A 25616-nucleotide genomic window follows, 5' to 3' on the forward strand; every position below is an offset into this window, starting at 1 on the left:
TGCTATTCCTGGCTGGTGTCCTTGTTTTTTGTCCAAGGGAACCCTCAGATTTCTCCATTAACAAAACGTGCCCAAAGCCTTCAAAATGTGCACTTTCCTGCATTTTGCAGCTCAGCAATGTGTAGTCCCAGGAGAAGCAGGAACAGCGTGTCTTCCTGTTCCTCCCTCAGCTGAGACCTGCCTGGATGGAGACCTGAGAGCCTTCTTCCTTAGAGGTTTTTAAGCAGAGATTGGATGCTTTGGCTGAGATTCCTTCCTTGCAGGGGGTTGGAATAGATGACCCTTAGGGCTCCCTCCCATTCTAGGATGAGGTTCCTTGCTTCCTGCAACCCCCTTTTCCCTGCAACCTCTTCCTCCAGTTTCTGGCCAAGGGAGGGAGCGGATCACAGACCAATCAAGAGCGTCCCCTCAAAATGAGCATCTCTGGGATTGTGCAATGCAGGAGAGAAAAGGCAGAGAGGACTGAGCAGGGTGGACTCGGCTTTGCAAGGGTTAAAGGGAACTGAGCTGCATTCCTAGAGAGGACAGGAAGCAAGGGGGGCCAGGTCCTCCAGAGGAAAAGCCCCTCCCTCCCCTTCCTGCAAGGGGGGGCGGGGTTGCTTTCCTCTGCTGCAAATGCTGCCTTGCTCTCTTCCACGGGGATCTGGTGAGTCTCTTCTTCCTCCCCCCGAGGGTGCAGTGGGGAGAAGGTGGGGGTCCCAGGGCTGCAGCAGGGGAGGGTGGCGCATGTGGGGGGGGGGAGCCCCGGGAGCAGGGGGTCCTGCCGAGGAGGGACGGGGTTGCGCGAGGTTTGCAACTACAATGCTGTATGTCTTGCATTTGTATAAAGACGCTGCATATCCCTTTGGGAAGGGCAATCCTCTCCTGGGATCTGGTGAGTCTCCTCTCTCTCCCCTCAGAGGGTGCAGTGGGAAGAAGGTGGGGGTCCCGGGCATGCAGCAGGGGAGGGTGGCTGATGGGGGGGGGAAGCCCCAGGGAGCAGGGGGTCCAGCCAGGGAGGGGCGAGGTCGCAGGAACTGTCTCCTTCCTTTAGATCTTTGGGGGGGGGAGGGGAGGAGATTCCCGCCCCCCTTCTAGAAGAAAAAATATTCAGAGCCCCCTGGGAAATCTAGCAGATAGAAATCTAGCTTCTTTAAATAACCTTATCAGTAAGACTTCTGCTGTGTGTGACACGGGTCAGCGTCATTGCACAACAGAGGAAACGCGTATTAATGGTTGCTCCCAAACCTCTTCGTTCGTTTCCCTCCTTTCTTTCTGCTTCTACCGCCCCCTTATTGGCAGAGGAGGCCAGCCAAGCAGATCAAGCCAAGCTTTATGAGGATCTGGGTATGTTTAGTTGGAGAGGAGGAGACAGAGAGGAGATAGGAGAGCAATGTCACCTGGGGGGAGGATTCCAACCAATGGCTTCAAGCTACAAGAAAGGAGATTCGGACTCAACACACCTAGTCATTTTTCACGAGGCACCAATGACTCGCTTGTCAATCAGTTCTGACTTCATGCATTGACTGGAAGGAAGGAGCAACCAGGCTGAGTCCCCTCCATTAATCTCTTCGCTTGCCTCCACATTTCCACAATCTCCCTTCTAGAGGCCTACATCCTCCCTCCTCCTCCTCCTCCTCCTCCTTTTTAGAAAGATAGCTCAGAGTCTTGGCTGTGGTGCAGTCCTACCCTGGTTCCCAGCAAGACTCATCCATGCTTGCTCAGGGAACCTTTTTCTTCTCCCGATATTGTACAGCTTTTGTAACAGAACAATGTATTTGCTTTGTAGGATTTGCTAGAGCTTCTCATTCAGACAGACAGAACTTGGCAGAAAACCAAAGGGTTCCTTCCGATCTCTCAGAGGCTTCCTGACAGCACAGATGGATGAGCAAGACTCAGCTAGTCCTGGAGCAGGAAGGGACCATGCCAGCCAAACTGGGAGCAGTGGGGGATTCTGGGAAAACTCCGTGCAGAAGATCCTGGGTGAGGAGGACACCCTCCACTCAGAGGTGCAGAGCCAGCAGTTGAGGCGGTTCTGCTTCCAGGAGGCCGAAGGACCCCGAGAGGTTTGCAGCCGACTCTACCACCTTGACCGTCAGTGGCTGAAGCCAGAAAGGCACACGAAAGCTGAGATGCTGGACCTGGTGATCTTGGAGCAGTTCCTGGCTGTCCTTCCACCAGAGATGGAGAGCTGGGTGAGGGACTGTGGAGCGGAGACCAGTTCCCAGGCGGTGTCCCTGGCCGAAAGTTTCCTCCTGAGTCAGGCAGAGGAGAGGAAGCAGGCAGAGAGAAAGCAGGTGAGAGGGACTTTCCTCTGGATACTCCCAAGGGGCTCCAAACAGGATGGAGAACATCCAAAAATGGTCTGCTGATGGCCCATCCTTTTTCGGGGAATGAGATCTAACACCCTTAAAGTATCTGTCTGTGTCGTTCTCTTTCTAATATTTCTCACCTTTCATTTACTGTTTTGAATTCATATTGTTCTTTCAGAAAAGGGATCATTTTGCAGAAATGGACCTGTATTCCTATGAGGCAGAGAGGCCTCCGTTGGACACCAGAGAGAGGCCACTGGGTAAGGAGGAAGGTGGTTTTTCTTTGTTTGGTCTCATTCTGTTGGTTTTCAAACTTATCTGAGGTTTTTTTTCATCTTGGTTTTTTTGGGGGGTGGGGGTTGGGAACAAGGGTTCAGAGGAGGGGAGACGTATTTCTGCACACCTAACATGAAATGGGCACAAACCTTCAACTGCACTCAGCAAGAAAAGCTTTCTCAAAGCCCATCTGTAGTTAGAGATGTCCTGTTTCCTCTGTGAGAGAAGCAGGCCCTCCTGGCATCCTGCTTACCTTTTTTTCTTTTGCAGGTGAAAGAATGAAGCCAGCAAGACCTCCTGATCCATCTTTTCATGGGGGCAGAAGGGAAGCAGTGGCTGTGGAACCAGATCAGGTATGGGGAAGCTATCCTGTGGGGACAGAGGCCGAGGGATGGAGCAATGTCATGGACTGGTTGGGCACAGAGGAATGGTGGGAGGAAGCAGCCAGGGAACCAGGAAGGGAATATTGCTCTGAGCCCAAGGAGTGAAGGTGGAGGAAGGATTGGCGGTCAGAGGGAGAAGCCTGGGAAGAGGAGGTGTCAGAAGCTGAAGGGGCAACAGGGCTTAGTGAGCTGGGAGACTCTGTGGCAGAATGCAGTGCAGAATCAGAGGCAGAAATGGAAGGAGGCGAGTGGGAGGAGGAAGGTTGAGAGGCAGAGGTGAGTCAGGAGAAGGGGGAGCCACCGGGGGCTCCCTCTCCTTCTGCCAGAAGCCACCCTCCCTGCTTGTCTCTCAGAGCCAAGAGAGGTCTAACATGGAGGAGCAAAGGCAGGCTGCACACTGGCGCACTGTTCAGTCGCTTGCCAGAAACCCCAGAGAGGAGGGGACTTGGAAAGCTGTGGGGAGCCGGGGTCTTCATTCTCAGCAACTGCTTTTGTGGAGGAACAGGCTCAGGGAATGAGCTGCTGTTCTCAAGAGGCCCGAAACTCAGCCAAGTCTGTGAATCATAGAATCATAGAGTTGGAATAGACCACAAGGGCCATCGAGTCCAACCCCCTGCCAAGCAGGAAACACCATCAGAGCACTCCTGACATATGGTTGTCAAGCCTCTGCTTAAAGAGCTCCAAAGAAGGAGACTCCACCACACTCCTTGGCAGCAAATTCCACTGTCGAACAGCTCTTACTGTCAGGAAGTTCTTCCTAATGTTTAGGTGGAATCTTCTTTCTTGCAGTTTGGATCCATTGCTCCATGTCCACTTCTCTGGAGCAGCAGAAAACAACCTTTCTCCCTCCTCTATGTGACATCCTTTTATATATTTGAACATGGCTATCATATCACCCCTTAACCTCCTCTTCTCCAGGCTAAACATGCCCAGCTCCCTTAGCCGTTCCTCATAAGGCATCGTTTCCAGGCCTTTGACCATTTTGGTTGCCCTCCTCTGGACATGTTCCAGTTTGTCAGTGTCCTTCTTGAACTGTGGTGCCCAGAACTGGACACAGTACTCCAGGTGAGGTCTGATCAGAGCAGAATACAGTGGCACTATTACTTCCCTTGATCTAGATGCTGTACTCCTATTGATGCAGCCCAGAGTTGCATTGGCTTTTTTAGCTGCCGCGTCACACTGTTGGCTCATGTCAAGTTTGTGGTCAACCAAGACTCCTAGATCCTTTTCACATGTACTGCTCTCAAGCCAGGTGTCACCCATCTTGTATTTGTGCCTCTCATTTTTTTTTGCCGAAGTGCAATACTTTACATTTCTCCCTGTTAAAATTCATCTTGTTTGTTTTGGCCCAGTTCTCTAATCTGTCAAGGTCGTTTTGAAGTGTGATCCTGTCCTCTGGGGTGTTAGCCACCCCTACCAGTTTGGTGTCATCTGCAAATTTGATCAGGATGCCCTTGAGTCCATCATCCAAGTCGTTGATAAAGATGTTGAATAAGACCGGGCCCAAGACAGAACCCTGTGGCACTCCACTAGTCACTCTTCTCCAGGATGAAGAGGAACCATTGATGAGCACCCTTTGGGTTCGGTCAGTCAGCCAGTTACAAATCCACTGAGTGATAGCATAGTCAAGACCACATTTTACCAGCTTCTTTACAAGAATATCATGGGGCACCTTGTCAAATGCCTTGCTGAAATCAAGGTAGGTTACATCCACTGTGTTCCCTTCATCTACCAGGCTTGTAATTCTGTCAAAAAAACGAGATCAGGTTAGTCTGACATGACTTATTTTTCAGAAATCCATGCTGACTATTGGTGATCACAGCATTCCTTTCTAGGTGCTCACAGACTGTTTGCTTAATGATCTGCTCCAGAATCTTCCCTGGTATTGATGTCAGACTGACTGGGCGGTAATTATTTGGGTCCTCTCTTTTCCCCTTTTTGAAAATAGGGACAACATTTGCCTTCCTCCAGTCTGCCGGGACTTCGCCTGTTCTCCAGGAATTCTCAAAGATGACTGCCAGTGGTTCTGAGATCACATCTGCCAGTTCTTTTAATACTCTTGGATGCAGTTCATCTGGCCCTGGAGACTTGAATACATCTAAACTAGCCAAGTTTTCTTGTACTATCTCCTTAGTTATTCTGGGCTGTGTTTCCTCTGCTGAATCATTTGCTCCAAATTCTTCAGGTCGGGCATTGTTTTCTTTATCGGAGAAGACTGAGGCAAAGAAGGCACTGAGCATTTCAGCCCTTTCTGTGTCCCCTGTTGCATTTCACCATCTTCTCCTCTGAGTGACCCCACTGTTTCTTTGTTCTTCCTTTTGCTACGAACATACCCATAAAAGCCCTTTTTGTTGCTTTTAACCTCTCTAGCAAGCCTGAGTTCATTCTGTGCTTTAGCTTTTCTGACTTTGTGTCTACACGTGCTGGCTATTTGTTTGAATTCCTCTTTGGTGGTTTCCCCCCTTTTCCATTTTTTGTACACATCCTTTTTTAATCTTAACTCAGTTAAAAGTTCTTTAGATAGCCACCCTGGCTTCTTTAGGCACCTTCCATGTTTCCGTCTCATTGGTATTGCCTGAAGTTGTGCTTTTACTATCTCCCTCTTAACAAACTCCCAGCCATCATGAACTCCCTTTCCTTTTAGTATTACTGTCCATGGGATCTCACCCAGCACTTCCCTAAGTTTTATGAAGTCGGCTTTCTTAAAGTCAAGAAATTGAGTCCTAGTATGCTTGGCTGCTCCTTTCCGCTGTATAGTAAACTTCAGAAGAGCATGATCACTCGCGCCTAATGATCCTTCCACTTCTACCCCACTAACCAGGTCATCCACATTGGTTAGGACCAGATCTAAAATGGCTGTTCCTCTTGTTGCTTCTCCCACTTTCTGGACAATGAAGTTGTCTGCAAGGCCAGTGAGGAATCTGTTTGACCTTATGCTCTTGGCTGAACACCGTGCTCTTGCTGATAAAGAGTGAACTCCAGCTGTGAACTGTGGGATTTCCTGCGCAGATAACTCTGTGACTCCAGCCTTCTGAATGTTGCCAGTAGGATTCATCTGTAGTTGCTGTTTTCATGGAATCCTACAGTTGAAAGGGACCCAAAGGGTCATCAAGTCCAACCCCCTTCACTACAGGAAACTCAGCTAGATCATCCAAGACAGATGCCATCCAGACTAGGCTTCTTTTATTTCTATATTCATCACTGAATGCTAAAATAGGCTTCTAAGCAGCGGACAGACGATAACAAATAATGTCCAGGATTCACCTAGCCAGCCCCATCCGCTGCAAAATGGGGCCTGCCCCCCACTCCTCCCCCTCTCCATGCCCCCATGAACCCCTTGAATCTGGCTCTAGGGCATTGGGAGGGAACCTCCCCAGAACAACTCACGAGGAGAGGAGAAAGTGGATCCTTCCATCGGGGAAACTGGAATGCTTGCGTAGGCAGAATAACGCAAACATAAGCTGGAGTACCACCTATTTGCAAAAAGACGAATACCCACACTTAAAATGCAGAATAAAAGATTCAATTAAAGCGTTAAAATAGGTACACATAATAAAAATGTGCAGCAAAGCAATCCTATTGAAATAACACAGCAATTAACAGGAAGGAAATAACAGAGCATTGTGTAGCAGAGCATATTTCTGCTGTCTCAGAAGAGGACATTTCCCTTTTTCTCTTAGGGTCCAGTGTGCTTTGAAGATGTCGCTGTTCGTTTCACGGACGAGGAGTGGGAGTTGCTGGATCCTGACCAGAGAGCTCTGCATAAGGACTTAATGGAGGAGAATTGGGGGATCGTGGCCTCTCTTGGTAAGCCTCCGTGTGGGATCTTCCTATCTGCCAGGAAATTCAAAAAATACCTCTATGTGACAAACCTCATATATTTTCTCAGCGCCCCCTACGACACCTGGGAACCTTACACCCCCACAATAAATAGTAAATTACAGTTTTTTCTGTGAACAATCTTCCTCCAGTTCTGCCTCCTTCTACCACTATTGGCCTGGTCTGAACTGCCGAGGCATCTTAAATGTCAGCTTCAGAATTGTTAGGAAAGATAAGTAGCTTCTGTCAGGTTTTCTGTTGTTGTTTTTTGTTTGCTTGTTTGTTTTTGCTGCTGTCAGTCTTGGGTTGGCCAGAGAGATGACTGACATTGGAGATGGAGGGGATGCCATGACTGGGCGAAACAACATCTGCCCCAGAGAAGAGCCAGGCTTATTGAATCTCAGGTAGCACTAGCAGTGATAATAATAATAGTAATAATAATAATTTTTATTTATACCCTGACCATCTGGCTGGGTTGCCTCAGCCAACCTGGGAAGCTTCCAAAACATATACAGTGGTACCTCTGGTTGTGAATGGGATCCGTTCCGGAGGTCTGGCCAGATCCCGAGGTTTTCGCAACCCTTGGATCACTGCGCATGGATTTGCCGCTTTCATAAGCTGATATTTATGTAACCCGAGGTGCTACTGTATAAACTAGAAACAGTAATAATAACAACAATCTAATCCAATGGGAGAAGTACAAAAATTTTACAAAAAGGACAAAATTTTTAAAATGAGTAACTTACTTCAAACAAAGCAACATTCAACCAACGATTAGAATCCAATAATAAATACATTGGTTTATTACAAATAACAAAGGTAATGAACACTGCCTTCTCTACAACAAATTTAATGAGTATTATTCCCTAACTGGGGGCTCCATTTGTTCCTGAGGCTCTAATCCCTTTTTCTCTAAATTGCAGATTGTGATGAATTGGAAATCAAGAACAAAGGTGACCACAACACAATCTGCAGAGTGGAGAAGGCACGTAAAAAATTGGAATGTGGAAAGAGCTGCAGTCAGAGCTCCCATTCCAGTTCCCATCAACGAAATCTCATTGGAAAGAAACCCTATCAGTGCATTGAATGTGGAAAGAGCGTCAGTAGCAGCTCCGATCTCACTAAACATCAAAGAATTCATACAGGGGAGAAACCCTATCAGTGTGTGGAATGTGGAAAGAGCTTCACTGAAAGCTCCTCTCTCATTTCCCATCAAAGAATTCATACAGGGGAGAAACCCTATCAGTGTGTGGAATGTGGAAAGAGCTTCAGTCAGAGCTCCTCTCTCACTTCCCATCAAAGAATTCATACAGGGGAGAAACCCTATCAGTGTGTGGAATGTGGAAAGAGCTTCAGTAGAAGCGCCGATCTCACTAAACATCAAAGAATTCATACAGGGGAGAAACCCTATCGGTGCATGGAATGTGGAAAGAGCTTCAGGCAGAGCTCCAATCTCACTTCCCATCAAAGAATTCATACATGGGAGAAACCCTATCAGTGTGTGGAATGTGGAAAGAGCTTCAGCATGAGCTCCGATCTCGCTAGGCATCAGAGAATTCATACAGGGGAGAAACCCTATCAGTGCGTGGAATGTGGAAAGAGCTTCAGTAGAAGATCCAATCTCACTTCCCATCAAAGAATTCATACGGGGGAGAAACCCTTTCAGTGTGTGGAATGTGGAAAGAGCTTCAGTCATAGCCAAAATCTCACTTCCCATCAAAGAATTCATACAGGGGAGAAACCCTATCAGTGTGTGGAATGTGGAAAGAGCTTCACTGAAAGCTCCTCTCTCACTTCCCATCACAGAATTCATACAGGGGAGAAACCCTATCAGTGTGTGGAATGTGGAAAGAGCTTCACATGTAGCTCCTCTCTCACTTCCCATCACAGAAATCATACAGAGGAGAAACCCTATCAGTGTGTGGAATGTGGAAAGAGCTTCAGTAAGAGCTCCTCTCTCACTTATCATAAGAGAATTCATACGGGGGAGAAACCCTATCAGTGTGTGGAATGTGGAAAGAGCTTCAGTCATAGCCACAATCTCACTTCCCATCAAAGAATTCATACTGGGGAGAAACCCTATCAGTGTGTGGAATGTGGAAATTGCTTCACTGAAAGCTCCTCTCTCACTTCCCATCAAAGAATTCATACAGGGGAGAAACCCTATCAGTGTGTGGAATGTGGAAAGAGCTTTAGACAGAGCTCCAATCTCACTTCCCATCAAAGAATTCATACGGGGGAGAAACCCTATCAGTGCGTGCAATGTGGAAAGAGTTTCAGCCAGAGAGGCCATCTGAGTATCCATCAAAGAATTCATACAGGGGAGAATCACGGAATTGTAGAATTTTTGAGCTTGAAGTGATCCCTGGTGCAATCTATTTCACCCCATGTGATGCAGGCATAGCAAGTAAAGCATCCATGACAGATGACCATCCAACTTCATTTGAAAACCTCAAAGAATGGAAATTCCAGCACTCCCAAGGGAGTCCAATCCATTAATAGCTCTTGCTGTCAAAAAGTTCTTCCGCATGTTTAGTCAGTCTTTTTTTGAAAAAACAAAACTTGAAGGCATTGGTTTGTGTCCTACCCTGTGGAGCAGGCGTCCTATTGGGAAGACCCAGTTCTCTGAGTGCATGTTCTGGAAGTTGGGCAATAGGGGCAGTACAGGATTCCTTTTGGTGTACCGACCTCCCCACTGCACCAAGGATTCCCTGCCTGAGCTGCTCCAGGTCATGGGAGATGTTCTCCTGGAGACACCTAGTTTGGTTTTCCTAGGGGATTTTAACATCCACGCCGACATGACCTTACAAGGGGCCGCTTGGGACTTTGTGGAAAGCATGGCCTCCATGGGGCTGTCCCTGAATATGTTTGGCCCAACTCATAGCCGTGGACATACCTTAGACCTGGTGTTCACCTCTATGGATGTTGGTGATCTGACACTAAGTAAAAGCGAAACTAAAGAAGTGCCATGGTCAGATCACTTCCTGGTGCAACTGGACTTCTCCGTGAACCTTCCCCTCTGCAGGAAGGTGGGACCGATTCAGATGGTCCGCCCCTTAATGGATCCAAATGGTTTCCAGAGAGCGGTAGGGGATGTTTTATCCCATGTTGATGGCCTTTCAGCTGATTCCTGGTGGCCCGCTGAAATGTGGAGTTAACGACGACTAGAGCGCCGGTGGCGGATAACCCATTCTGAAGCTGACCGGATACGGGTTAGAGCTCAATGTCGAGCCTACCAAGTGGTGATAGCGACGGCGAAGACTTTTACTATGTCTGGGGTAGCAGAGTCTGTAGCCTGAAGCGTATGTAACCTGAAGCGTTTGTAACCCAAGGTACCACTGTAGTACCTTGTTTAATCCTGTGACATTTAGCTGAAGTAATAAGTTAAAGTCTACCTGACAGAGGCCTTCCAGAATCCGATTCAGAGCCAAATTTGGAGACATATGTCACACAGACAATTTCAGAATGGCTGGGAGAAAGCAAAGATTGGTTGGATGGGCTTTCAGAGAGCTGTTTCAGAATTAAATTGAGTGAAAATTGAGAATGGAGGCAGCCAGGAGATGTTTTATTAACACTAGTAACAAAAAGAGTGAGGGATGCAATCCTTCAGAACAGTTTTTGAAAAAAATCATGTGGTTGCCGAACAGAAAGTAAATATCTTTAGAGAGATTCCACTGAAATTGAGACTTAGAAGAACCAAATATAGATATTTAACAATAGCACTCAGAAGAGCTGACATCAGATATAAATGGGAATTCCCAGAGGGCATTTCCTTTACATACATGAAAAGGAGATACAGGCTAACATCAGAATTTCAGAGAATCCTTTGACAAATACAGGAGAGACTTAGATTCCAACTGCTGAAAGGCACATGCGGTATTCTGTTAGAATGGGGGACGAAAGAGTGTGTTTGTGTGTTTTTACAATCAAGCAATGTATACATTTTATGAAAATTACAATACATTATAACATCATATAACATAAGCAGGAGTTATAAAAAAAATTAATTAAATAGCGCACTGTCTTTCAGGTTGTGTCTTCCTGGAGTTCCACACCTCTGCTGGGTGGAGAGGAAATGGTCTCTCCTCCATCTCAGCTCCACAGCAGTTCTCTCAAAAGGACTTGGCACTCCAGAATGCGGAACTCAGAGCCCTTTATAACATAAAAACAAGGAACTTATAGTGCTTTGGAAGTAGTAGTAATAGTAGTAGTATTAGTAGTATTTATTCAATTTATATAACAACCTTTATCAGAATATCCCAAGGCAGTGTACAACATTAAAAGCACAATACAGAACAACAATGATAAAGACATACTAAAAAGCATCCTGTGAGACAGCCGAGTAATGCAGCACTCCTTCTAAAACTTGAGGGAGACTCACTGCTCACCTGCTTTTACGGCCACTATGGGGCTGTGGTGATTCATCCAAGGGAGGCTCCTCTGCTGGCCCCCCGAAGATTCTGACATCGTCCACTCTTTCTCCTGTCACCCACAGCCATAGAATATGAAGAGAGTGGTCCTCCCAAACTCTGCCTACCCTCCAACATGTTGCAGAGGGAAATTGGGACCTGCGACTTTTGGGGCCACGCTCCTGAATGAGTCCCGTAAATCACGCGAGAGCAAGGACCCCCAAAAATGGGCGACTTTTGGGGCCACAGTTTCACGGGAGCCAAAAGAGGACATCCTGGGAGCCAATCAGAAGCCAGGGTGGCTTCTGGAATTGCAGGACGTCCCACTCAAAGCAGGACAGTTGACAGGTATGTGAAGACCGCCAAAGATGCAGAGTCCACAACCCATAGTGCAGGCACCCCCAAACTCGGCCCTCCAGATGTTTTGGGACTACAACTGCCTTCATCCCTAGCTAACAGGACCAGTGGTCAGGAATGATGGGAATTGTAGTCGCAAAACATCTGGAGGGCCGAGTTTGCCTATGCCTGCCATAGTCGATATGGCTGCCTTTTCCACTGGCTGAGATGCTTCTATCCATTTCATCTGCTTAGCCAATCCAGATATTCAGGGCCAACAGATCCCACCCCTGCCTCCAGCAATCTCTTTTGTTACACTCAATGGGTGTTTGGTGGAGGGCAAGGGGAACCATGGGGCAGGGTCCAGGATGCTCAGATTCCTGCCACCAGACCTCCCCTTTGAGGTCCCCCCAGGGCACCTGCTCAGCTGAGAGGAGGGTGTCATAGCACAGGTAGCAAATCAGCTGCTGCTCCGTCCCTTGAGGGATTCCCCGCCTCACTTAATTGGCCAAATATTCCAAAAGGGCATCACCCGCCACTATATAAACCCTCTCACCCCCCGGCAGCAGCAATGAGGTGGTACAGCGTTCAGGTGCTACGAGTGTGTCCCTGCTTTGGGAGGGGGAACACAAACCCCCAGCAAAGTTTGGAGGATGAGCCAAGAGGTATAGCCGGACATTGGAAGGCAAAATGTTGCAGGAATTTATGTATAGTTTTTTTTGGGGGGGGGTTGCCCCTGCAGCAGATATCATGCACATGCAGCCCGCTACCAAAATCAGCACCATCACTTTTGTGACGTTTGTGACTTGTCCCCACAAAACACTTCATCACAGTTTCTTCCTATCTGCTCAAAGGGCCTCTGCTGCACAATACCAAATGTAAGAATTCACTGATAAAGGTATCTATGTACTGGCTCACTGGGAAAACTTCAGAAATTCATCTAGACGTGAGCTCAGCTACTCAGCAGCCCCTCTGCCTGAGTGATAACCCCTGGCATCCTGAAACCTGAGTGCTGGACAGGTTGCCATTCCCAAAATAACAAACCCAGACGAAGACAACAGGGTGTGATTGACTTCGCTGGGAAACAGGGAAATGTAAATATCTATTTTGTTACACTCCATGTGTGTTTGGTGGAGGGCAAGGAGAACCATGGGGTGGGGTCCATGATGCTCAGATTACTGCCACCAGACTTCCCCTTACCATGATGTATGAGTGATGTAGTTTGGGGGGTGTAACATGGGGATTAGCAGCTAATAAATTTTTGGGTTCTCTTTTGTTTGGGGCTTCCATCTTGTTCCACCTGGTGTCAGGTGGGAGTCCTGCCATGACAGTCTTCAAGAAAGACCAAGCCAACTGGCTGCTGTTTTGCTCTGCTATTCCTGGCTGGTGTCCTTGTTTTTTGTCCAAGGGAACCCTCAGATTTCTCCATTAACAAAACGTACCCAAAGCCTTCAAAATGTGCCCTTTCCTGCATTTTGCAGCTCAGCAATGTGTAGTCCCAGGAGAGGCAGGCACAGCGTGTCTTCCTGTTCCTCCCTCAATTGAGATCTGGCTGGATGGAGACCTGAGAGCCTTCTTCCTTAGAGGTTTTTAAGCAGAGATTGGATGCTTTGGCTGAGATTCCTTCCTTGCAGGGGGTTGGAATAGATGACCCTTAGGGCTCCCTCCCATTCTAGGATGAGGTTCCTTGCTTCCTGCAACCCCCTTTCCCCTGCAACCTCTTCCTCCAGTTTCTGGCCAAGGGAGGGAGCAGATCACAGACCAACCAAGAGCGTCCCCTCAAAATGAGCATCTCTGGGATTGTGCAATGCAGGAGAGAAAAGGCAGAGAGGACTGAGCAGGGTGGACTCGGCTTTGCAAGGGTCCTCCAGAGGAAAAAATCCTCCCTCCCCTTCCTGCAAACGGGGGCGGGGGTGCTTTCTGCTATTGTAAATCCTGCCTTGTTCTCTTCCACGGGGACCTGGTGAGTCTCTTCCTCCTCCCCCCCCCCCAGGGTGCAGTGGGGAGAAGGTGGGGGTCCCAGGGAGGCAGGGGAGGGTGGCTCATGTGGGGGGGGGAGACTCTGGGATCAGGGGTTCCTGCCAGGGAGGGGTGAGGTTGCAGGAACTGTCTCTTTCCTTTAGATCTTTGTGGGGGGGGAGGGGAGGAGGTTACCGCCCCCCTTCCAGAAGAAAAATTATTCAGAGCCCCCTGGGAAATCTAGCAGATAGAAATCTAGCTTCTTTAAATAAGGCTATCAGTAGGACTTCTGTTGTGTGTGACACGGGTCAGCGTCATTGCACAACAGAGGAAACAGTTTGAATGGTTGCTCCCAAACCTCTTCCTTTGTTTCTCTTCTTTCTTTCTGCTTCTACCGCCCCCTTATTGGCAGAGGAGGCCAGCCAAGCAGATCAAGCCAAGCTTTATGGGGAGCTGGGTATGTTTAGTTGGAGAGGAGGAGACAGAGAGGAGATGGGAGAGCCATCTCACCTGGGGGTAGGATTCCAACCAATGGCTTCAAGCTACAAGAAAGCAGATTCGGACTCAACACACCTAGTCATTTTTCAGGAGGCACCAATGACTCGCTTGTCAATCAGTTCTGACCTCATGCATTGACTGGAAGGCAGGAGCAACCAGGCTGAGTCCCCTCGCATTAATCTCTTCGCTTGCCTCCAGAATTCCACAATCTCCCTTCTAGAGGCCTACATCTCCTCCTCCTCCTCCTCCTCCTCCTCCTCCCCCTCCTCCTCCTTTTTAGAAAGATAGCTCATGGTTTGGGCTGTGGTGCAGTCCAGCCCTGGTTCCCAGCAAGACTCATCCATGCTTGCTCAGGGAACCTTTTTTTTTCTCCTGATATTGTACAACTTTTGTAACAGAACAATGTATTTGCTTTGTAGGATTTGCTAGAGCTTCTCATTCAGACAGACAGAACTTGGCAGAAGACCAAAGGGTTCCTTCCGATCTCTCAGAGGCTTCCTGACAGCACAGATGGATGAGCAAGACTCAGCTGGCCCTGAAGCAGGAAGAGGCCATACAATCCAAACTGGGAGCAGTGGGGGATTCTGGGAAAACTCTGTGCAGAAGATCCTGGGTGAGGAGGACACCCTCCGCTCAGAGGTGCAGAGCCAGCAGTTGAGGCAGTTCTGCTGCCCGGAGACCAAAGGACCCCGAGAGGTTTGCAGCCGACTCTACCACCTTTGCCATCTGTGGCTGAAGCCAGAAAGGCACACGAAAGCTGAGATGCTGGACCTGGTGATTTTGGAACAGTTCCTGGCTGTCCTTCCACCAGAGATGGAGAGCTGGGTGAGGGACTGTGGAGCGGAGACCAGTTCCCAGGCGGTGGCCCTGGCCGAAGGTTTCCTCCTGAGTCAGGCAGAGGAGAGAAAGCAGGTAAGAGAGACTTTCCTCTGGATACTCCCAAGGGGCTCCAAACAGGACAGAGAACATCCAACAATGGTCTGCTTGTGGCCCATCCTTTGTCTGGGAATGAGATCTAACACCCTTAAAGATTCTGTCTGTGTCATTCTCTTTCTAACATTTCTCACCATTCATTTACAGTTTTGAATCCTTGTTGTTCTTTCAGAAAAGGGATTGTTTTGCAGAAATGGACCTGGATTCCTGTGAGGCAGAGAGGCCTCCGTTGGACACCAGAGAGAGGACACTGGGTAAGGAGGGTGGCGGCTTTTCTCCATTTGGTCTTGTTTTGTTGGTTTTCCAACTCATCTGAGGGAGACGTATTTCTGCACACCTAACATGAAATGGGCACAAACCTTCAACTGCACTCAGCAGGTAAGGCTTTCTCAAAGGCCCATCTGTAGTTAGAGATGTCCTGTTTCCTCTGTGAGAGAAGCAGGCCCTCCTGGCGTTCCTGCTTACCTTTTTTTCTTTTGCAGGTGAAAGAATGAAGCCAGCAAGACCTCCTGATCCATCTTTTCATGGGGGCAGAAGGGAAGCAGTGGCTGTGGAACCAGATCAGGTCAGGGGAAGCTGCCTTGTGGGGACAGAGGCCGAGGGATGGAGTATTGTCATGGACTGGTTGGGCACAGAGGAATGGTGGGAGGAAGCAGCCGGGGAACCAGGAAGGGAGGACGTCTCAGAGCCCAAGGAGTGAAGGTGGAGGAAGCCTGGGAAGAGGAGGTGTCAGAAGCTGAAGGGGCAACAGGGCTTAGTGAGCTGGGAGACTCTGTGGCAGAATGGAGTGCAGAATCAGAGGCAGAAGAGGAAGGAGGCGAGTGGGAGGAGGGAGGTTGAGAGGCAGAGTGAGTCAGGAGAAGGAGGAGCCACCGGGGGCTCCCTCTCCTTCTGCCAGAAGCCACCCTTCCTGCTTGTCTCTCAGAACCAAGAGAGGTCTAAAATGGAGGAGTAAAGGCAGGCTGCACACTGGCGCATTGTTGGATCGCTTGCCAGAAACCACAGAGAGGAGGGGACTTGGAAAGCTGTGGGGAGCCGGGGGCCTTCACTCTCAACAACTGCTTTTGTGGAGGAAGAGGCTCAGGGAATGAGCTGCTGTTCTCATGAGGCCTGAAACTCAGCCAAGTCTGTGAACATCGTGCTCTTGCTGATAAAGAGTAAACTCCAGCTGTGAAGTGTGGGATTTCCTGCCCATATAACTCTATGACTCCAGCCTTCTGAATGTTTCCAGTAGGATTCATCTGTAGTTGCAGTTTTCATAGAATCCTAGAGTTGAAAGGGACCCCAAGGGTCATCAAGTCCAACCCCCTGCATTGCAGGAATCTCAGCTAGATCATCAAAGACAGATGCCATCCAGACTAGGCTTCTTGTATTTCTATATTCATCAATGAATGCTAAAATAGGCTTCTAAGCAGCGGACAGACGATAACAAATAGTGGCCAGGATTCACCTAGCCAGCCCCATCCGCTGCTAAATGGGGCCTGCCCCCCATTCCTCCCCCTCTCCATGCCCCCATGAACCCCTTGAATTTGGCTCTAGGGCATTGGGAGGGAACCTCTCCAGAACAACTCACGAGGAGAGGAGAAAGTGGATCCTTCCATCGGGGAAACTGGAATGCTTGCGTAGGCAGAAAAACGTAAACATAAGCTGGAGTACCACCTATTTGCACAAAGACGAATACCCACAGTTAAAATGCAGAATAAAAGAATTCAATTAAAGTGTTAAAATAGGTACCCATAATTAAAATGTGCAGCAAAGCAATCCTATTGAAATAACACAGCAATTAACAGGAAGGAAATAACAGAGCATTGTGTAGCAGATCATATTTCTGCTGTCTCAGAGGAGGACATTTCCCTTTTTCTTTTAGGGTCCAGTGTGCTTTGAAGATGTCGCTGTTTGTTTCACGGACGAGGAGTGGGAGTTGCTGGATCCTGACCAGAGAACTCTGCATAAGGACGTCATGGAGGAGAATTGGGGGATCGTGGCCTCTCTTGGTAAGGCTCCCTATGGGATCGTCCTATCTGCCAGGAAATTCAAAAAATACCTCTGTGACAAACCTCGTATATTTTCACAGCACCCCCTACAAAACCTGGGAACCTTACACCCCCACAAGAAATAGTAAATTACAGTTTTTTCTGTGAACAATCTTCCTCCAGTTCTGCCTCCCTCTACCACAGTAGGGCTGATCTGAAGTGCCCAGGCATCTTAAATGTCAGCTTCAGAGTTGTTAGGAAAGATAAGTAGCTTCTGTCAGGATTTCTGTTTTTGTTTTTGCTGCTGTCAGTCTTGGGTTGACCAAAGAGACGACTGACACTGGAGATGGAGGGGATGCCATGACTGGGCCAAACAACATCTGCCCCAGAGAAGAGCCAGGCTGATTGAATCTCAGGTAGTAGTAGCAGTGATAATAATAGCAATGGCTGATTAGAGCATGTCCAGACGAGGTGCGGGCTCCCCTGGGGGATATCATCAATTTGTCCCTTGGCACCGGGATATTCCCAGGGGAACTGAAGGAGGCAGTGGTGCACCCGCTCTTAAAGAAAACATCATTAGATCCCTTAGATCTATCCAATTACCGCCCGGTTTCGAATCTTCCATTCCTGGGTAAGGTGATTGAGAGAGCAGTTGCTGAACACCTTGGCAGGTTTCTGGATGAAACATCGGCTCTGGATCCATTCCAGTCTGGCTTCCACGCTGGTCATGGGACCGAGACGGCTCTGGTCGCCCTAACAGATGATCTCCGCAGGCAGCTGGATCGAGGCGGGTTGGGGCTGCTGATTCTTCTAGACCTGTCAGCAGCCTTCGACATGGTCGATCACGAACTCCTGGACCACCGCCTTGCCGATGTGGGAATCCAGTCCTTCAATGGCTGCACTCTTTTCTCTCTGGTTGGGGACAGAGGGTGGCGCTTGGGGGGGAATTGTCATCGCGCCACTCCTTGGTGTGTGGAGTGCCTCAGGGTGCGATACTCTCCCCGATGCTTTTTAACATCTTTATGCGCCCCCTCGCCCAACTTGTCCGGAGTTTTGGGCTGGGTTGCCATCAGTATGCCGATGACACCCAACTCTATCTGTTGATGGATGGCCATCCTGACTCGGCCCCAGACACACTGACCAGATGTCTGGAAGCTGTGGCTGGATGGTTACGTGGGAGGCGGTTGAAGTTAAATCCTTCTAAGACAGAGGTCCTCTGGCTGGGACGGGACGATATGGGATTGAGGGGGCAACTCCCATCTCTTGCGGGGGTGCAATTAGTGCCAGCACCGTCCATTAAGAGTTTGGGTGTAATCTTCGACACCTCCCTTTCCATGGAGGCGCAGATTGCAGCTATAACAAAGGCGGCATTTTTCCATCTCCGCCAAGCTAAGCAGTTGGCTCCTTACCTCTCTCGCCCTGACCTAGCCACTGTGATCCACGCGACGGTCACCTCCAGACTGGATTATTGTAACTCGCTGTACGTGGGACTGCCCTTGAGACTGACCCAGAAACTCCAGCGGGTGCAGAATGCCGCGGCGAGACTCCTTATGGGGTCTTTGCTGCGAGATCACATTCATCCAGTACTATACCAGCTGCACTGGCTCCCGGTGGAGTACAGGATCAGGTTTAAGGTGCTGGTTTTGACCTTTAAAGCTCTATATGGCCTAGGACCCTTGTACCTACGGGACCGCCTCTCCTGGTATGCCCCACAGAGGAACCTACGGTCTGCAAATAAAAACATCCTGAAGGTCCCAGGCCACAGAGAGGTTAGGCTGGCCTCAACTAGAGCCAGGGCTTTCTCGGCTGCGGCTCCAATCTGGTGGAACGCTCTGTCATAAGAGACTAGGGCCCTGCGGGACCTGACATCTTTCCACAGGGCCTGCAAGACAGAGTTGTTCCACCAGGCTTTGGGTCAGGGCGCAGCCTGACTCCCTCCTCTGGCAACCTGCACAGAATTTTGCTTAACGGTTGCCATCAATTTGATTTTAATTAATTTATATAATGAAATGTTTTTAGAATGTTGAATTATTTGATTGTTTGATTATTTGATTGTTGTTAGCCGCCCTGAGCCTGGCTTCGGCTGGGGAGGGCGGGATATAAATAAAATTTATTATTATTATTATTATTATTATTATTATTAATTTTTATTTATACCCTGACCATCTGGTTGGGCTGCCCCAGCCAATCTGGGAAGCTTCCAACACATATACAGTCGTACTTCTGGTTGCGAATGGGATCCATTCCGGAGGTCCGGCCAGATAACGAGGTTTTCGCAACCCAAGGATCACTGTTCTGCACATGCGCATGGATTTGTCACTTTCATAAGCTGAAGTTTATATAACCTCAGGGTTATGTAACCCGAGGTGCTACTGTAAAAACATGAAACAGTAATAATAACAAGCAATCTAATCCACTGCAAAAAGTACAAAAATTTTACAAAAGTACAAAATTTTTAAAATGAGTAACTTACTTCAAACAAAGCAACATTCAACCAACGATTAGAATCCAGTAAGAAATACATCGGTTTATTACAAATAACAAAGGTAATGAACACTACTTTCTCTACAACAAATTTAATGAGTATTGTTCCCTAACTGGGGGCTCCATTTGTTCCTGAGGCTCTAATCCCTTTTTCTCTCCATTGCAGATTGTGATGAAATGAAAATCAAGAACAAAGGTGACCACAACACAATCTCCAGAGTGGAGAAGGCACATAAAAATTTGGAATGTGGAAAGAGCTGCAGTCAGAGCTCCCATTCCAGTTCCCATCAACGAAATCTCATTGGAAAGAAACCCTATCAGTGCATGGAATGTGGAAAGATATTCAGTATGAGATCCTCTCTCTCTTTCCATCAAAGAATTCATACAGGGGAGAAACCCTATCAGTGTATGGAATGTGGAAAGAGCTTCAGTAGAAGCTCCGACCTCACTAAACATCAAAGAATTCATACAGGGGAGAAACCCTATCAGTGTGGGGAATGTGGAAAGAGCTTCAGTCACAGCCACAATCTCACTTCCCATCAAAGAATTCATACAGGGGAGAAACCCTATCAGTGTGTGGAATGTGGAAAGAGCTTCAGTAGAAGCTTTGATCTCACTAAACATCAAAGAATTCATACAGGGGAGAAACCCTATCAGTGTGGGGAATGTGGCAAAAGCTTCAGGCAGAGCTCCAATCTCACTTCCCATCAAAGAATTCATACATGGGAGAAACCCTATCAGTGTATGGAATGTGGAAAGAGCTTCAGTATGAGCTCCAGTCTCACTTCCCATCAAAGAATTCATACAGGGGAGAAACCCTATCAGTGTGTGGAATGGGGAAAGAGCTTCAGTAGCAGCTTAGATTGCACTTCCCATCAAAGAATTCACACAGGGGAGAAACCCTATCAGTGCATGGAATGTGGAAAGAGCTTCAGTAGAAGCTCCGATCTCACTAAACATCAAAGAATTCATACAGGGGAGAAACCATATAGATGCTTTGAATGTGGAAAGAGCTTTAGTAAGAGCTGCACTCTCACTTCCCATCAAAGAATTCATACAGGGGAGAAACCCTATCAGTGTGTGGAATGTGGAAAGAGTTTCAGTCGGAACTCCTCTCTCACTTCCCATCAAAGAATTCATACAGGGGAGAAACCCTATCAGTGCGTGGAATGTGGAAAGAGTTTCCGCCAGAGAGGCCATCTGAATACCCATCAAAAAATTCATACAAGGGAGAATCACGGAATTGTAGAACCTTCGAGCTTGAAGTGATCCCTGGTGCAATCTATTCCACCCATGTGATGCAGGAATAGCAAGTAAAGCATCTGTGAAAGATGACCATCTAACTTCATTTGAAAACCTCAAAGAATGGAAATTCCAGCACTCCCAAGGGAGTACTATCCACTAACAGCTCTTGCTGTCAAAAGGTTCTTCTGCATGTTTAGTCAGCCTTTTTTTATAAAAAAAAAACACTTGAAGGCATTGGTTTGTATCCTACCCTGTGGAGCAGGCGTCCTATTGGGAAGACCCAGTTCTCTGAGTGCATGTTCTGGAAGTTGGGCAATAGGGGCAGTACAGGATTCCTTTTGGTGTACCGACCTCCCCACTGCACCAAGGATTCCCTGCCCGAGCTGCTCCAGGTCGTGGTGGATGTTCTCCTGGAGACACCTAATTTGGTTGTCCTAGGGGATTTTAACATCCACACCGACACGACCTTACAAGGGGCCGCTTGGGACTTCGTGGAAAGCATGGCCTCCATGGGGCTGTCCCTGAATATGTTTGGCCCAACTCATAGTCACGGACATGCCTTAGACCTGGTGTTCATCTCTATGGATATTGGTGATCTGACACTAAGTAAAAGCGAAACTAAAGAATTGCCATGGTCAGATCACTTCCTGGTGCAACTGGACTTCTCCGTGAACCTTCCCCTCTGCAGGGAGGTGGGACCGATTCAGATGATCCGCCCCTTAATGGATCAAAATGGTTTCCAGAGAGCGGTAGGGGATGTTTCCTCCCATATTGATGACCTTTCAGCTGATTCCTGGTGGCCTGCTGAAATGTGGAGTTAACCAGGGCTATTGACTGTTTGGCTCCGAAGCGCCGTCTCCGATTGCATGGAGCCCGGACAGCCCCGTGGTTTTCCACGGATCGGAGGGCAATGAAACAATCGCTGAGATGGCTAGAGCGCCGGTGGCGGATAACCCATTCTGAATCTGAGCGGACACGGGCTAGAGCTCAATGTCGAGCCTACCAAGTGCTGATAGTGACGGCAAAGAAGACTTTCTTCACTGCCTCTATTACATCTGTGGAAAACAGCAGCAGGAGACTCTTTCAGGTGGTTCACAATTTAGCAGAACCACCTGCTCCATTAGGGCCCAGTAGCCCAGTACAGGCCACATGATCTCCTGCAATGATTTTGCAAAGTTTTTTGCAGACAAAGTCGCTCCAGTTCGAGAAGACGTAGACTCCACCGTGGAAGCAGGGCGTGAGAGTGCTAAAGTCCTGTCTAGTCAAGTTGTGTGGGATCGATTCCAATCTGTTACCCCCGAGGATGTGGACAGGCTGCTTGGACGAGTGAAACCAACCACTTGTCTCCTTGATCCTTGTCCATCCTGGCTTATAAAAGCTGGCCAGGAAGGACTGAGCGATGGGCTTCATGGGGTGGTGAATGCTTCCCTCCGTGAGGGAGCTTTCCCAGACCCATATTTAGATACGGCCACGATGGCCAAGTATGGCCCAGTCTCAAATCTTCCATTCTTGGGCAAGGTGATTGAGCGAGTGGTTGCTGAACAACTCCAGGCACGCCTGGAGGAAGCGACTTGAGGGGCTGGAAGGTGGGGGCACTGTCATACAGTGTTTCCGCTCCTTCCCCCTGGGCTGTGTTCAGAAAGTGGTGGGGGGGATGAGTGTTCAGAACCCTGGGCTCTCACTTGTGGGGTGCCTCAGGGATCCATCCTCTCCCCCATGCTTTTCAACATCTACATGCAGCCGCTGGGAGAGATCATCAGGGGGTTTGGACTTGGTGTTCATCAGTATGCGGATGATACCCAGCTCTACCTCTCTTTCAAATCAGAACCAGTGAAGGCGGTGAAGGTCCTGTGTGAGTGTCTGGAGGTGGTTGGAGGATGGATGGCAGCTAACAGATTGAGGTTGAATCCTGACAAGACAGAAGTACTGTTTTGGGGGACAGGAGGGGGCAGGTATGGAGGACTCCCTGGTCCTGAATGGGGTAACTGTGCCCCTGAAGGACCAGGTGCGCAGCCTGGGAGTCATTTTGGACTCACAGCGGTCCATGGAGGCACAGGTCAAATCTGTGTCCAGGGCAGCTGTTTCCCAGCTCCATCTGGTACGCAGGCTGAGACCCTATCTGCCTGCGGACTGCCTCGCCAGATTGGTGCATGCTCTGCTCATCTCCCGCTTGGACTGCTGCAATGCGCTCTACATGGGGCTACCTTTGAAGTTCTACCCAGAGACTGAGGTCCAGCACCGAGGGCCTTCTGGAGGTTACCTCACTGCGAGAAGCTAAGTTACAGGGAACCAGCCAGACGGCCTTCTCAGTAGTGGCGCCCTCCCTGTGGAATGCCCTCCCACCAGATGTCAAAGAGAACAACAACTACCAGACTTTTAGAAGACATCTGAAGGCAGCCCTGTTTAGGGAAGCTTTTAATTCTTGATGTATTAGTATTTTAATATTTTATTTGAAGCCGCCCAGAGTGGCTGGGGAAGCCCAGCCAGATGGGCGAGGTATAAATAATAAATATTAATAATAATTATCATTTTATTTTCTTTCTCCTGTAGAAACCTATGTTATCCATCATTTGAGAACCACGATATTGTTCTCCCTTTGCTCTTCTTTCATTTTTATCACAGTCTTTGAACTCTAATACTTTGAAGGAGCGAGGTTTTAATTTCATGAAGTGAGGCAGCTCATCCTCTATTAACAGTCGTAGCTGAGATTGGAAGTCCATGTTGAGGGTCTGGAGAGAGTATTCAGACGGGAATTAATCTGGAAGGAGAAGCTGTGGGAAGACTCTTCTTCTGGGGTCTCCTTCCATTCGGGAGGGGAGAGATTTTCTAGGAATAGGAGATTTCTGAGTCAGTAAAAAGGACACAGATGATCCCCTGGGTCTGGCATACAAAGGAAAATACCTCGGGAGTGGGACTGCTAAGAGAGAGGGGAACCGAGGAAAAGTGGCCCCTCGCTCACAGACCAAAGTATGAAGCCATGAAGGAAGCTGGGCTGTCCTGTCATAACTAAGTGAGGGAATGAGAGAGAAGCAGCAGAAACAGAGTTCAGCCTTTTAGCATTTATTCTGGATACCTGAAGTGTAACAACTGATAATGAGAGGCGGGAGTTTAAGAGAAGCTGTGTCTGTACAGTGGTAGCTCGGGTTAAGTACTTAATTTGTTCTGGAGGTCTGTTCTTAACCGGAAACTGTTCTTAACCTGAAGCACCACTTTAGCAAATGGGGCCGCCGGAGCACATTTCTGTTCTCATCCTGAAGCAAAGTTCTTAACCCAAGGTACTATTTCTGGGTTAGCGGAGTCTGTAGCCTGAAGTGTATGTAACCTGAAGCGTTTGTAACGCAAGGTACCACTGTAGCACCTTGTTTAATCCTGTGACATCTAGCTTAAGTAATAAGTTAACGTCTACGTGACAGAGGCCTTCCAGAATCCGATTCAGAGCCAAATTTGGAGAGATATGTCACACAGACAATTTCAGAATGGATGGGAGAAAGCAAAGATTGGTTGGATGGGCTTTCAGAGAGCTGTTTCAGAATTAGATCGCGTGAAAATTGAGAACGGAGGCAGCCAGGAGATGTTTTATTAACACTAGTAACAAAAAGAGTGAAGGACGCAATCCTTCAGAACAGTTTTTGAAAAAAATCATGTGGTTGCCGGACACAAAGTAGATATCTTTAGAGAGATTCCACTGAAATTGAGACTTAGAAGAACCAAATATAGATATTTAACAATAGCACTCAGAAGAGCTGACATCAGATATAAATGGGAATTCCCAGAGGGCATTTTCTTCACATACATGAAAAGGAAATACAGGCTAACATCAGAATTTCAGAGAGTCCTTTGACAAATACAGGAGAGACTTCGATTCCAACTGCTGAAAGGCACATGCGGTATTCTGTTAGAATGGGAGACGAAAGAGTGTGTTTGTGTGTTCTTACAATCAAGCAATGTATACATTTTATGAAAATTACAATACATCATAACATCATATAAGCAGGAGTTATAAAAAAAATTAATTAAATAGCGCACTGTCTTTCAGGTTGTGTCTTCCTGGAGTTCCACACCTCTGCTGGGTGGAGAGGAAATGGTCTCTCCTCCTTCATCTCAGCTCCACAGCAGTTCTCTCAAAAAGACTTGGCACTCCAGAATGCGGGGAAATAATAATAATAATAATAATAATAATAATAATAGTAGTTGTAGTAGTAGTAGTAGTAGTATTTATTCAACTTATATACCACCCTATATCAGAATATCCCAGGGCGGTGTACAACATTAAAAGCACAATACAGAACAACAATGATAAAGCCATAGTAAAAAGCATCCTGTGAGACAGCCGAGTAATGCAGAACTCCTTCTAAAACTTGAGGGGAGACTCACTGCTCACCTGCTTTTACGGCCACTATGGGGCTGTGGTGATTCATCCAAGGGAGGCTCCTCTGCTGGCCCCCCGAAGATTCTGACATCGTCCACTCTTTCTCCTGTCACCCACAGCCATAGAATATGAAGAGAGTGGTCCTCCCAAACTCTGCCTACACTCCAACATGTTGCAGAGGGAAATTGGGACCTGCGACTTTTGGGGCCACGCTCCTGAATGAGTCCCGTAAATCACGCGAGAGCAAGGACCCCCCAAAATGGGCGACTTTTGGGGCCACAGTTTCACGGGAGCCAAAAGAGGACATCCTGGGAGCCAATCAGAAGCCAGGGTGGCTTCTGGAATTGCAGGACATCCCACTCAAAGCAGGACAGTTGACAGGTATGTGAAGACTGCCAAAGATGGAGAGTCCACAACCCATAGTGCAGTAACCCCCAAACTCGGCCCTCCAGATGTTTTGGGACTACAACTCCCTTCATCCCTAGCTAACAGGACCAGTGGTCAGGAATGAAGGGAATTGTAGTCGCAAAACATCTGGAGGGCCGAGTTTGCCTATGCCTGCCATAGTCGATATGGCTGCCTTTCCCACTGGCTGAGATGCCTCTACCCATTTCATCTGCTTAGCCAATCCAGATATTCAG

The 25616-nt window shown here is 48.1% G+C and overlaps 2 protein-coding genes across 3 annotated transcripts in view; both read left to right on the plus strand.

The window, feature by feature from the left end:
• Nucleotides 1-274: 274 nt before the first annotated feature.
• The window catches only part of LOC308475107 (uncharacterized protein), a gene marked incomplete at its 3' end in the record, with an annotated part of 58704 nt that continues 33362 nt past the window's right edge, over nt 275-25616 (plus strand). Inside the window, exon 1 of one of the 2 annotated variants that reach the window (XM_081002018.1) lies at nt 275-646. In XM_081002018.1, the coding sequence (XP_080858144.1) occupies nt 616-646 (31 nt within the window). In that variant the 5' untranslated portion in view covers nt 275-615. The remainder of the gene's footprint in view (nt 647-25616) is intronic. The other variant, XM_081002019.1, reaches the window with a different exon arrangement.
• On the plus strand, nt 2843-23131 carry LOC308475180 (uncharacterized protein). The gene is made up of 4 exons (XM_081002167.1): nt 2843-2920; nt 6631-6757; nt 7693-9697; nt 21783-23131. Exons 1-3 carry the CDS (start codon nt 2846-2848, stop codon nt 9129-9131), a joined length of 1641 nt encoding a protein of 546 aa, XP_080858293.1. The 5' UTR covers nt 2843-2845; the 3' UTR covers nt 9132-9697; nt 21783-23131.

The sequence above is a fragment of the Podarcis pityusensis genome, assembly GCF_964106645.2.
Source record: "Podarcis pityusensis genome assembly, chromosome: 4".
Lineage (NCBI taxonomy): Eukaryota > Metazoa > Chordata > Lepidosauria > Squamata > Lacertidae > Podarcis > Podarcis pityusensis.

Bases quoted from the DNA above. Each gene is read 5' to 3' on its own strand.
- LOC308475180 (XM_081002167.1), top strand. From the start codon at position 2,846: ATGAAGCCAGCAAGACCTCCTGATCCATCTTTTCATGGGGGCAGAAGG. The intron at 2,921-6,630 runs GTATGGGGAAGC...TTTTTCTCTTAG, and splicing joins TGGCTGTGGAACCAGATCAG to GGTCCAGTGTGCTTTGAAGA. The intron at 6,758-7,692 runs GTAAGCCTCCGT...TCTAAATTGCAG, and splicing joins GGGGATCGTGGCCTCTCTTG to ATTGTGATGAATTGGAAATC.